This window comes from Neopsephotus bourkii, unplaced genomic scaffold (genome assembly GCF_033783945.1).
Source record: "Neopsephotus bourkii isolate Nb327-2 ecotype Australia unplaced genomic scaffold, CSIRO-AGI_Nbou_v1 NB_1768, whole genome shotgun sequence".
In the NCBI taxonomy this organism is placed as follows: Eukaryota; Metazoa; Chordata; class Aves; order Psittaciformes; family Psittacidae; genus Neopsephotus; species Neopsephotus bourkii.
In genome coordinates this window covers 10276210-10290633 of record NW_026902242.1, presented here as the reverse complement: position 1 = coordinate 10290633, position 14424 = coordinate 10276210, and the positions used below count along the sequence as shown (strand labels likewise).

The 14424-nt window shown below is 41.8% G+C and overlaps 1 protein-coding gene across 1 annotated transcript in view; it reads right to left on the bottom strand.

Annotated features, from left to right (window-relative positions):
* The window catches only part of BCAR3 (BCAR3 adaptor protein, NSP family member), a 92385-nt gene extending 91463 nt beyond the window's left edge, over nucleotides 1-922 (bottom strand). The window contains exon 1 of the mRNA XM_061379315.1: nucleotides 771-922. Within this exon, the coding sequence (XP_061235299.1) occupies nucleotides 771-801 (31 nt within the window). The 5' untranslated portion in view covers nucleotides 802-922. The remainder of the gene's footprint in view (nucleotides 1-770) is intronic.
* Nucleotides 923-14424: the final 13502 nt, after the last annotated feature.

The window sequence follows — 14424 nt, the reverse complement described above, 5'->3', positions numbered from 1 at the left end:
ACATGATATTTAGGGCAACAACTCACAAGACCAGGCAATCTGCATTGAGACAGCTAGCAATAAAAACAAAATAAATCTGACTATCATTAAAACTTGGGCTAAAATTTGCAACAGTCCAGAAGCTGCCCTATGGGGAGTTCAGCCATGAAGAGCAGTAGGAGTCATAATCTCATCAGCTTTCTTAGTAAGTCAATCTGCCTCTAAGAGTCTTACAGATCCTTTACTTATGAAATTCTAGAATCTGATCATATGTGCAGAAAGAAATAGAGTATTTTTACACTACAACTTTGGACCCAAAAAGCTGGCCAGCTGAGATGTGAAGATACTTGGGTTCCAGCTGGAGAAAACATTAGTGGCAAGTCAGGAATCTTTGAATCCACTAAGTTAACCTGCAAAAATGCTACCAGTTGTATTTTTGTGAACAGAAGGCAAGTCTGATAAATAAAGAACTTCCCTTTCACTCTGAAGATATAGAAAAGTAGTGCCAGGATTCCTAGGGCCAGATAAAAACCAGCACAGGTAGATAACACAAAGTCCTGATCCAGTCTAAACTTGCGATGCCAATTCAAATCTGTTCAAAGTATTTTTGATTAATTTTGTGGTATAATACCAGTTTTACTGTTCTTTCTGCAGACAGCCCAAATGATTTCTTCCCAGCCTCCTCCCATTTACTTCCTACTCCCCAGTACAGTGTTGCTGCATTCAAGCCATGCACCACCATTAAATAAAGGCTAGATTTCTCAGTCATTACCACAGAGCTTCCTCCTTACCTGCTGATTTCTGTACTGCAGCATTCCTCATAACAAGCTTCCACTGACACTGTGCTGTGTGCTGAGCCTCTTCATCAGAAAGCTTTCCAGCCTTGCCTCACCATATTGAATAGAAATTTGCTGCAATAATAGCATGCATACAGAAACAGCAGAATCCATACAGCTGCAGTAAAGGACACCACCAAGTAGAACTCTGGCTCTCCAGATTAACTAACAGGACTCAGCTGTGATTGAGAGTAAAGGTTATTGCATCAGCCAAGCCCCAGATTTGCACTAATTCTGAAAACCTGAGTGACACAAGTGTGGCTTAGATTGCATTAAATCCCAGTGCACTGCAGGTGAAGCACTTGTAGGTCTACTTTGCATTTGAATACATTAGGTCTGTAGTCTTGGAACTAACAGATAAACTCCTCATCACAAATGTTATGGTTTATTAAGTACAAACTAAAAGAAGTGCTTCCTTGCTTTTAAGCTCTGAATTTAACTCTTTAAACTTTTCCTCTGGCATCTGCCTGAAGCCTTAGGTATTCTCATTAGAAGAGCAAAGGAAGACAGAAACAGCTGCAGTAGAAGACTGTAGTAGAAAAGAATACAGTAGTAACAGCAGCTCTCCTTTGACATATTTTTTTTCATTTATACTCCACCTATTTCAAAGACATTCCGTGTTTACAATACAATAGTAAATCTGCACGCAAAAGTAACACAGACTTCTACATCAGCAGTAGTATTCCACAAAAGGAAACTAAACCAGAACCTATCTCATGTCCTGTCCTGAAGGGCTTGTTAAATAAACAGGCTTTTGAAGGGAGCCTAGATTAGGCTCAGTGTGGGGGAGAGACTGTACTCTGCTGGAACAAGAGGGTAAGCAAGCTTCAAGACTGACAGAACTCTATTGTAAAACCTTAAGTTTATTAGCACAAGCATCCCTGATAACCTTAAAAGTCACACTAACATTAACCAAAACATCCAGAAATCTGACCAAAGTAGTGCACAAAAGTCTGTAACACTGTAATCATTGTACTGTGTTGTTGCAAGAGGACCATTCTGAAGTATCCCAAGTACATGAAGCTACCATATAAAGAAGTATTTTCATAAGATACTTAACACTATAAGGAAAATTTCTGCTCTCAGTTCTAGTGGCTGGCCAACTTTGTGAATGCTCCTTAACTCTTCTTCTCAGATTGAGACAACTACCTCAGTGATATAAAGAATAGAAATGCCCCAACCAGCTCATACATTCAGTAGAATCTGAGTGGTATTTTTGGGAATGAAAAGAACGCAAAGAAATGAAAAGAAAAAGGTCCAAAAATGGAATTAAATGAAAATTGACAATGCAAAGAAAAAGGCCCAAAACATTATGGTAAGTAATTATAGGTTTACTTTAAAGTTACTAATAACAATCTACTCTAAGAACATCAACTGATACAGTTACATATCATACAGATCATAACCTTTCCATTTCTTGGATAATTAAGTCAAGAAAAAAATTGAAAATAATTCATTCTGTTCTCCCAAAAACTTTGGCTAAAAAGTACATTCCATTACAACAGGGTATATTATTTTCTTAGAAAGCTACCCAGACATAATAGGAAGTTAATAAATACAAGGCAATTCTGTGACATAATCCAGTTAAAGATAACTGCACAAAAGATCATGCTCTACAACAAATAATGTTTCATGTATTCTCACTAAGGAATATTTGACATGGAGTTTGTTCCATTAACAAAATGTGTGCCGGATTAGGTGTTCACCCATATTTCTGGATCTGCAAAATAAACTTTACCAACATGTCAGTTACTTGTAACTATACAATTTAAACCAGAACCTGTGGACAATTTCAACGGTCATACTGAAATTATCCACTCTTTGATCTAATTATAAATTCAGTGTAATATTTTTAAAGGAAAGCTTTTAAACAATTATTTAGAAACTGTTTTCAATGTCTTATGCAGTGAGCAAAAAAACCATGATCTATTCAAAGGAAATCCCTATTTTGTTGATTTAGAAATCAAAATAGTTCTATTTTTCTTTTTAAATGGTATCTGCCTGCATACAAAGAGAGGCCTTTTATAAAAATCAAAACCAACTTGCAAACACCCAATGCCCCCCAAAAACCCCAAGACAACCCACAGTGCTTTTCAGTCTGCAATACCTTTTATATTAGTGTTATAATAGCATATAAGAGCCCTCATTTAAAGTGTCTGAGAGAAGAATAGTACAAAAAGACACCAACCAAACTGAAAAAACAGGACAGTGTATGGAGGAAATGAAAGGCATTTGTTAAAAACAGAGAGCTTTTCCCTCAATCTAAGATAGAAAACATTGATGACAATGGAGAACTTCAAAAGCACAACCATATGGAATTCAGTAACTGTTAGCTATTGTTCAAAACCACTCAACTTGTACTGATTCTCCAAAACTACTGCTAGGTTCTATAGCTGAAAAAATATTAATGCAACAGGGAACTGGTATAGCGAGCCTAACGATGAGGGGATTAGAATTTAAAGTGAGAGCACTGGACTTTCTTTTCTGATATCATAGTTCAAATCCCAAGACAGACAGTAGGATGAATGAGCCAGGGGGCCTTCATTCATTCTCCACCAAACAACATACCACAAAAGATCCATACATTATGCCAGAAAAATTCTCAGCAAGAATTAGTGGCCTTGGAAACAGAAATTCTTGACTCAGAGTCTGGTGGAAGGTCACCGCTCTAAGAGTGCAAAGTTCACTTGATTTGCATTTGATATATTGATATGTAAAGGAATTTCTGAGTTGTTTAGGATCTTTTCTTTCTTGCAAATGATCCAAAGATGAAGGCAAATATTAATCTCTTTGATTTCATAGCTCGGTAGAAGGCGACTAAAAAAAGAAATTCTTCACATTACTGAAGGAGCTACTGAAAATATATAGACAAACTTTTTTCTCATTTCTGTTAAATTAAACAAGAAAGTATCTGTATAAAGGAAAACAGAGTCAGATTTAAAGTTTCCAGTTTCTACGCCATTACTTCCCTATAAAGTAATAAACCTACATCCAATTTGTTAGTTCAGATACTGCTTAACAGCTTCAGAAAATCCCTGTCAGTTAATTAAACAGGAACTGGTGTTTACTGATTGATAACCCCCACCTTTATTTCAAAACAAACCTAAGATACATTGATCTTCTGTTTTATTCCATGATGCTTGAATCAAATGAGATTAGACAGTTAAGAAAGCAGCACTAATCTGATGACACTACTCCAACAGATAAAGTGACAGGCCTTTCATTAAGAACATACAGAAAAGACTCCAACAGTGACTAGATTATTTTCCTTCTTTCCAGAAATCCTTTTATATGACAAAGAGGTCTTAGTCTCGCATCTAATTATAATTCCAATCATATAATCCACTGAAAAGGATTATGCAATCCTTGCACAATTTAGAGGTGTATTTACTGCAGAAACCAATAACACACTTAGATAAGTACCTTCAATGCAACAAATCAGATAGATGAATGTCTAAACATTAGCACTGATGACTCCAATCAGCTGCTGGGGCACAAAAAAAAGAATTATGGGCACGAAAATAATGGTTGCTTTCAAGAATTTTAGACCTAGCTGTTGAACTCAGTTTATTACCAAGTGTGACCAAAGGGGAAGACAGAAAGAGGCATTTGCATTTTTATGTGCACTTGATCAAATCCTTGCACAAACAGAGGACATTCACTGATCTGGTCCACCATCATAATGACTGCAGACTGCTGAAGGATTTTCCTCGACTCAAGGTTGACAAATATTGCCTGAGAGTATTCTTTAGCCACATACATGTATCTTTCCCTGGCTGGTTGATAAACTAAAACCAACTGTAGAAATACAGTTCTCAAGCAGTAGGGGCTATGAGGTATGGCATTCTTTATCATTTGAAAGTAAAAACAACCTAAAAACATGTCATTTGTATGCATCTTGTAATTTTTGCCATCCAAGGAACAACGGCACAACGTTTCATTTCTTGAAGTAAATTTCTAAGCTCATAAAACTTCCTCTATCACTAGTACCTGCATTTTGGTTCCCCTTGTGTTGAAGCATACTAGCTGCAAGACTTTGAGGAAATAAGCTTCAAGAGAGGAACACAGGACTGTTAAGCCCAGGAAAAACATCACATAAGACAACTGTAAAATTAATTGCAACATGAGGTCTTACCTAAGAATGATTAATATATTTTGAAGTTGTTACTAACTTCCTCCTTTGCTGAGAGAACGGCATATAGAAATATAAATCACAGCCTCTGACCCCTGCACATACAGCTGAAATCAAGACAAGCAAAACAAAGACGTGATATTAATTGCTGCTGTAGCTAAGTAAAGTTTATCTGCATACTTGAAAAGCTTCCCTATGACAGTGCCAGCCGCTGCTGAGAGGAATGTGTTGCTGTCATCATAAGGAAAACATGAATCGGGGCATTCCAGTATTACAATATCATGGTGGTGAACATGCAAACAAGACAAGGATGAGAGATATGAAAACATCAACATTTAGAAAAGGTATGTTATGTGCGTATTTTACTAAGAATATGTGAATATTGCATTGTATTTCGGCACCCTCTAGTGTTGACTGGTGCAGAGAGTTAAAATTCTGAGAAAAAAAATCCAATCCATAGTATCACAGACGCATAAAACATTTTGGGTTGGAAAGTTCATCTAGTCCAAACCCCCTGCAATGAGCAGGGATATCTTCAACTATATCAGGTTGCTCAGAATCACATCCAGTCTGGCCCCGAATGTCTCCAGAGATGGTGCATCCACCACCCCTCTAGGCAGCCTGTGCCAGGATTTTAATACCCTCATTGTAAAGAATGTCTTTCTCACATCCAGCCTGCCTCTCCCTTCTTTTAATTTACGACCATTACCCCTTGTCCTATAGCAACAGGTCCTGCTCAGAAGTCTCTCCCCATCTTTCTTATAATGTTACTAATTGTGGAGATGCTCCTGAGGTACACAAAGAACAGGACTCAGTATTCAAAAGCACAAAATCGGTGCTCCAAAAATAAGAAATATGCAGAAGCACTAGAACTCAATGCGTGCAACTGTATAGGAAGAGGTCTGTCTGAATATCTAAGAGAATCCTTATATTTTTTACACAGTTTCCTGAAGATTTACTACTCCTCTTTGCTTAAAATGGGTTGTTTACCATTAAAAGGTTCTTTGTTTTCAGTTATATCTTTGCTAAAAATAAAATTACTACTGCAACATTGGAATGAAAATCTCTTTTTAGTATGGTTCACTCTATCATCACTCACAAAGAAGCTGATGCTTGTGCCATGACTGCAAAACTTTTCCAAGAGCAGAAACAAGTACAGTCATGTGAAATGAGCTCTAAGCACTCCTGCTGTAGAAGTGGGAAAGCAGACATTACACCAACTGGGTATTACCACTAATGTTTTCCTAAGCCTTTTCTACTGTACTCCAAAGGTATTAGATCACAGATATCTACATGCGAGCTTGTCCACTTAGCATGTTTCAAATCTTTTCAATCCCTCTTTTTCTCTCTCAAAGCAATCACTGCATCTTTCCATTTGAGATTAAAGCTAACTGAGAACTATCAATTACAAATGAAAAACCTATTCTACATATTCCTGTATTTTCCCCTCAAGATTATCCCTTATTTCTTCAAAGGCATCTGAAAAGATACATTAAAATAAGATTAATTTTATTTTCTAAATAATTAAAATTGATTGAGTGACCAAAAAAATTCCAAACGGATTCTAATGCCTGAAAAACATAAAATAGCCCTGAAAATTATACAGCATGAGAAGATTCCCTGCATTACTTAACTTGCAAACAGAAAACACATACAATTTTTGTGAAAAATGCAGACCATGTAAAATCTTGTTATAAATAATTTTATCTCAAAATATTACATTATTACAAAGAATATTTTATCTTATTCTCTGTGGATTTGAGATTACCCCTATTATATAATCACATTATTTTTTATTCTGAATTTTAAAACCCACTATTAGTCTACTGAGGAATAACTGCCACAATAAAGATCCAAGATTAAGATCTTTCTAAATTTTAAGCCCACAAATATTTGGTTCAGAAACATCTGTGAGCTCACCTAATGGCTTGTTATTAACCAGTGAGTACTGTGCATAACAAGAAAGATGGTACCGACAAATAATATACATACAACAGCTCTTACCAGAGAAGGAGGTTATGGTCTACTACGAGCTCTTAAAATGCAGAGGCTTCTTGGCAAAAGACACACCTTGAGAATTCCTGTGCCAAATCAGCAGTCAGACCTGCCTAAGAGACAGCAGCTGAATCACAGGGAACATAACTGAGCAGTAAGTTTCTTCCCCCCTAAGTCACAGCTGTTTACTGTGTGGAGTGAATTTTTTCACACCTTTTTTTTAACTGTTACTATTATTTTTCTACCAAGTGAAAACCTTGCCAACTATTTGCCAATATGCCATTATGAAATACAGAAGTTCCTGCTTATGACTCAGAGTTTCACAGGATATTTCTTAAAAAATATTTCTTACCAAAAAATGATTCAAAAAAGTTTACTGATAAATGGAAGAAAAATGTAAGAAGAAAAAAAAACCAAACCACAAATCACCAAAACCCACAAACAACAAACCCAACCACTCCCCCCAAAACAAACCAACAAACAATAACAAAACTGACATGCTTACATCAGTGTGAAACTATGCACAACCTCAAAACAGCCTCCAACAATCCAGAGCTCAACAGATTAATAGGAAGAGGTCAATTTATCTACTTCAGGCATCACATTATATTCTATTATGTATTATTATAATTTGATTATTGGAGCCACTTAGGAGTTTCTGTTAGGATCATTCCCCACTCACCTGGGTTGTGTATCTGCCTTAAAAACATTGATGCACTCAAAACCTAGATGTGCAATTGCATCACTTTCCAGTAATTTATCAAAGTGATTTTTTTCTTTAGTCATAGGTGTACTCACCCTGATCAGAAGATCACTGTATTGAGGGGTTAGTGATCTGCATAGCAGGCGCAGGCCAGTTTTGTGCTCCATGTACAGCTTGGTTGTCAGACCTGTGCTGTGCAGCACATTCCCCTTGGCTGCAGGATGAACTCATCCAGCTGGCTCTAACAGAGGAGCCTGCAGGCAGCTCCCACTCAGTACTGGCCATTACACCACCTGTGTGTCCTTGTCTTTAAAAGTGCAGCAAACAGTTTTCAAGGGAACCAACTATCTGCTTGACAGTAGATATGAGAACTAGAATTGATTTTAAAACATCCTGGAAGAGCTCAAAAAACTAAAACATCAGATGACCTTCCCATGGACAGGATCTCCCCATGTGCTGAACTCTCATTTTATCCATATTTGATTCCACAGAACTCCGCATCTGGAAGGACATAAAATTGTCTACACTATCCTTTTTCTTTACAGCATTAGCTCCAATAAATGGTATTTTACAACACTCAAATCCATAATGAACCAGTATCTCCTGGTACAAAACAACAGGTCACTAGATTGCTTTTAGGTATAACCCCAAGGGAGAGAGGTATGATGTATGGAATGTTAAAATCTATAAATTGAAAAGTAATGATTTTATCATTTATGTAAGTGTATTAAAGCTAAGATGCAGATAGCTTGCAGTTGTAAATAAAATCTTAGCACCATCAAAATTGCTCTCCATATCCCAGGTCTTAGCTTTTCCTTCGCCACTTCTTTTGTTCACCTGCCCCTTCCACTGTACTCGATATCTTCCAAGATTTCTAAAGTAACCCCTCTAACCCATAAGGCCTCTACAGAACTAATACCAATTATATAGCAACTAATACCAAATACAAAACCTGCCAATTTGCCTTCCAAACTAGCCATGAATAGTGTTTGAAGGTAAATTAATAAGCCATATTCCCACTTTTATACATATCTTGCACATAATAGCATATGTTATCACAACACTAAAAAAAAAACAAGTGATAATTTTGTAACAAGATTCTTGAATTAAAACCACTTGTAACAAACTCTGATTTGAAATGTCAATGAGCCTGGGTGTAAACGTCTACTCAAACCTCTCTGATTGTTTTGATTTCCTGCAGAAATGACTGGTACCTATTATAAATTTGGATAAAGTTTTATAAATGTGTATCAGTTCTGAATACAGGAAATGAATTTTTTGGGGTGTTAAGTCAATGCTTACTGCCTGCCAGCATTTTGGAAATAAAAGTAACCCCCTGAAAGAACAAAGGACATTATTCAGTGTGAGAACTGAGGAAAATTCACTGTTGATTTAGAGTGGCAGAGCTAACTCTGCACATTCATCACAAAGAAGCCTCTGTGTTGGTACTGCCTGCACAGAAGAGCCTTTGATGTGAAGCTTTTCATTTCTTCATACTCTAACTTCTGCAGGGTGATAAGTTGCATTAACTTTAATGACTGGTTTGATGAGACAAAATTGGAAGGAAGAATACAGGACAATGACGAAACAAGGATCAGTTATAAAAAATCACTTGCTAGTTCAATGTTCCTCTACTGTGGCTATAAAGAGATAAAAATGTATTCCTGATAGGTCACAGAAGTGCAGAATCTGAGTTGTGTTCTGCTTTTAACCTAACTGCAAAACTGCAATATGGCACTCACTTATATGATACCTAAATGAGCTCCAAACCAAAATTCTGTGGTTTCAGAATACGTGTTTTTTTTTTTTTTTTTTTCCATCTGTAAGTCTTGAAGCACTGACCAGACTGGAATATTCTACACCATAATACACTAGTATACAAGGCAGCTGCCTATTTACATAGATATTCCAATAAAGATTCTCTAGAGCGGATTTTAATTTCATGGTGTACAGGGGACTTTGCTGTTTTCACTGTCCTCACATTACATCTATCATCTTAATTACATGAAAAATTAAGTCTTGCAACTGTAATATAAATTAGCCAGATTTCAAGATGGCAGTCCAGCTCTGCTTTGCCACCTGAAACTCCATGTGCTGTGCTCACGGCAGCACTTTCAGGTAGGCCACAACTCAGCTCATTAAGCACAAACATCCAGGCCCTACTCCTAAGCCTCAGGTGCCAGGACCTTGCGCTGGCATCACCTACACATTGCTGCTTACCAGAACAATGCCACCAGCAGGACAATCCACCCTTGCTTTGCCACCTAAAACTCCATTTGTACGTGGCTTGAAATAGTGGTGCTCTGAGACATTACAGAAACCAAATTTGAAAGCACAAACCTCTGACCCTACCGCATCTGCTGAGGTGAGCAGCTCCAGAGAAAATGCTTTCATTACCGGAGCATGAGGAAAACACAGCACCCAGGAGTCTCGACCCTGAGCGGCTAGAGCCACCAAAGAAACTCCATACCCTCAACAGACCTTGCACAGAACTCAGTCACGCTCTTGAGGGGAATTAGCTAATTTATAGGGGGAGGTGCTAGGAGGGGTGGCCCTGAGCGGGTGAAACACCGCCCTGGAGGCGTGCCGAGCAGGGTCTGATGAGGATGTTTGCACGGGTAGGTGAGTAGGAGGGGTCTTATAGCAAAGTAGGGGGCAGGTGTGAGTTCAGTTCTCCGCCATAGGGACAGTGATCTGGAACGGCGTTTTCTCCACAGAAAGTGAGGAAGACTTTTTGCTGGCCGGAAGGACAGAGTAACTCAGGCCGAGGTTCCTCATAAGCACACAGCTGAGCAGGCATCTGGCTGCAGTGAGTGCCAGAGCCTGTCGGCCATGTTAGGTGGCAGCTGTGTAAGATGGCGGCAGCATGTTGATGATTTGCTCTGTGGTGGCAGAGCTGTAGGAGAAGGTGGACCAGCTAAGGGGCATAAGGGAATCTGAGGAGGAGGTTGATTGGTGGACCTGCACTCTTACCATCCTTGAGAGTAGCAAGCCAGCCACCCAAAACAACTGAACTTTAGGATCCCCTGCCTTCTTGCCATTGGGCAGATGGAAGGAACCTAGGAGACAGGGGAGGTTGGAAATGGGTTACTCCTATCCCCCAGCTGCATGACCTTCCCAAACACCCCTTTACAATAGATAGGAGGCCCTGGTACTTGAGCATCAGAAAAGTGAAGAAGGTGATCATAGAATCATAGAATGGTTTGGGTAGGAAAAGACCTTTATATCGTCCTGTTCCAACCTCCTGCCATGGGCAGGGACACCTCACACTAGACCATGTCACCCAAGGCTCTCTCCAGCCTGGCCTTGAACACTGCCAGGAATGGGACATTTACCACTTCTTTGGCCAACCTGTTCCAGTGCCTCACCACCCTCACAGTAAAGAGTAAATATCTAACCTGAAATTCCCCTGTTTAAGTTTAAACCCATAATCCCTTGTCCTATCACTACATTCCCTGGTGAAGAGTCCCTTTCCAGCATCCTTGTAGGCCCCCTTCAGATATTGGAAGGCTGCTCTGAGGCTGCTATGATGATAAAGGATCATCCAGGTTAGAAGATTTCCCACAGAAAAGTGAGAGAACACCTGGTTTTAAGACTGGCTGTACTATAAAAACAGAAGAGTGGTGGTGATTGGTGGTGATGGTGACTCCACACTAAGGGGAACATCCTGATCAAGAAAAAGAATAATCTGGAAAGCAAAATACCTCCTTCAAAAGCTGCCTTTTCTGCTGAGAAAGCATGGGAATGTCCCTGCAGAGCTGGAAATGCTGTTTGTGTGTGATGTGCTGCTGCTGTGGGTTCAGCCAGCAGAGCAGGATGCAAACTTTTGACCTGGGTGACTTACTTGTGGGTGTGATGGGGTGAATACTTGCTTTTTCCCCCTCAGAATGGCTCACAAAGTGTTGATGCATTGCAGGTATGTCTTGTGCTCTGATTTATTCTCCCGATTTGATAGTCCTGTATTGTTTAGAGAGGAGGTTGCTGTGCAGGAGGTAAGTTATGCTTCAGTTACAGACTTGGTTTTGTTCTTGCAGGGCCTGTGACATTGCTGTCGCATGGGATGTTACTGTAGAGCTTGTGATCCCTCAGAGGACAATGATCCCCTCTGCTGTGTATCCTGGAGCAATCCTTCCCAAAATAGATCCACCTCAGGGTGAGTGGTTTTGGGTTTCTCTTCAATAACGTGTATGTATGTGTGTGTGAGTTGCAGCTTGCCTGCTCGCTGCACTTCAGCACAGTGTCAGGGTGTAGTTAGTCTCTGACCTGGGCAGGTCAGAGAGCAAAGCCAGTATCAAACTCCATCCTGAGCATAAGGCCAGGATTTATGTTGCAGCAATGGTTTCTGGCTCAAACTCTGGGAGCTCATCCATCAGAAATACTAGGGAAGAAGGAAGTTCGGGGTTTATTCCCTCAAGGAAAGTAAGAGTGAGTGAGTAACTCAGGAACTTAGGACAGCACAACATGAAGTGTTTCTGATGGAGGTGGTGGGTTTACAAACACTAGAAAGCCTTCACCCTGGAGTAGTCTGTGTCAGTCACAGCCCACATGTTCAGGAAAGGCCAATTTTAAAGGAATTCACAGAGATGTTGCTGAAGGATTGGCAGAATGTGCCCTTTGGAGGAGAGAAACTGCAAAGAGCTCCCAGCTGTGTAGCCCATAAGGCAGGATCTCTTTTTGGGATCTCATTTGTCACTGTTCTTGAATCTCAGAAGTAAATACTGGGACACAGAACCAAAATGTTTAGCTCCAGAACAGTAATGAAAGGGCACCTAGTGGGTATAAAGGGGCACTTTTTGCTCTCCTTTCTCCTGTGTGGCTTAACTGCCATTCTCTGTCTTTTATTAGATGAAAAGGTAACAGGAAATGGGGTTTGGCCATGGTTATTTTCTTTAGCCAGTGACAACTGAATGGATGGTAGCTGGAGACTGAGTTAGAGTCAGGCAAGAGGAAAATGGGCCTCGGGTGACTTTGCTGGTGTTTGTGGGGCAGGGACCATTCTCAGTGCAGAGAAACAAGGGCAGCATTACTTCTGGAACCTGAGTACAGGAGCTCAGGGGGCTCAGCAGCAGAGGTTGGGATGGAAGGTGCAGTGTGAGTGCAGAGGAGTTTGATCTGAGACGCCAAAGACCTTTGTCGTTTCACTTCAGCATGCCCATGTTGCAGCCATAGTGCTGCAGGGAGGCTGCAGCAGAGGTGCAAGGTGAGTCCTGGACACCTCTAAGCTCATCTCTAAAGATCCTGCTTTACAAAAGCAGCCAGGATCCAGTCTGGGCGGGCAGGACAGGGGCCCAAATCCCACTCCACGCAGGTTTCCAGCAGAAACAGCTCCTGTGGCTCTGAAGGGTTGGGGTTAGGTCTGGTTGGAGTGAGGCTGAGGGTTAGTTTCCAGCTGCTGGAAATCCATCTGTAGGGGGTTTGGAGGGTGCAATCATTCTTGCCTTAATTCCTAACTCTGTGTCTCAAGATGCTTTACTGACTGACTGTGGCTGGGAAGGGAACAACTATGTACTACACTGCTGAGCCAATGAGGAAGTGATGGTTTTGTAGAACTGGAGTTTAGAATTCCATGGAGCAAGAAATTCCTTCAAGCTCCCAGGGCTTGAGGATAGGTAGCAGACTGATCAGTGACCCTTTTGGATAAGAGGAAGGGTAACAACTAGCTTCAGAAAGAGGAGGAGGGTGAGTGTGATTTTGACAAGAGCAGCAAAACAGGAGACAACTGTGTTCCTACATGAAGTTGGTTCATGGTAAAACTAAAAATCACCCCCATGAGATAAGAGACCCTTGCCCACAGAGACCTGTGGATGTGTCATTCCCCTCGAGAAACGTGCACCTTGCTCTCCCCTATTCCGTACAACTCCTATTCCACGTCCCTGTGCTTTGAACAGCCTGGAATGCTGTGGTGCTCCCGCAGCACCTCCCTGCTCCCACAGCTCTTGTTTTCCCTGCGCCCTTCCTTTCATTTCACCTCACAGCAACAGGCGCCGTTTGTCCGCTAGGGGGCGGCACGGCACCGGTCCCGGCCCGCCACTTCTCGCCATTGGTCGTTCCTCCCACCCTCACCGCGGGAGCCGGCAGCCGCTGATTGGTCAGTCGGGTCCGTAGCGGGTGCCACCCCCGAGGCTACCGCTGGCCCCTGTGTGCGGTACGACTAGCAGCCGCCAGGGGGCGCTCCGGCGGCGGAGCAGGTACTGGGTGGTCCCCCTGGAGGAAAGGGGGTTCTGTCGCGACCCGAGTCGGGCTCCAGGCGATCTGCGGGTCCCGCCGTGCCCCTGGCGAATCCCGGGCCTGGGCAGGGCTGGGGCTTGTGTGTGTGTGTAGGGGGGGGTGTCCGGGCCCGGCGGGACTGAGCGGGGAGAGCCAGAAAGGGGGGCGGGTGCAGTCCCGATAGCGCTGGGGTAAGGGCTGGCGGGACCCCGGGTCTGCTGCAGCCACCCGTTGGCGGGGTCTGTGTTCGAGGGGGGAGGGGGTCCCTGAACTGCACACGGGGACACTATAACTGTCCCACACGATGTGCTTGGGGTCGATACCGTGCCTCGGGACTGGCTGGGCGGGAGCCGTGTCGGGGATCCCCTGTGATGCAGTTAATGTTTTTTTTGTGTGTGTTTTAAAGTCCTCGTGTGACGCGAGTGCTGCTGGATTGGCCACATCCTGGAATGAGACACATTCTCTGGGCTGCACCCAGGGCAGGCCAGGAGGCTTTGGGCTGTGCAGGCTGGATGTTCCCGGACATCACCTTGGCACCAGAGCCCCTGGCCTGGATGAGCCATCTCTGTCCC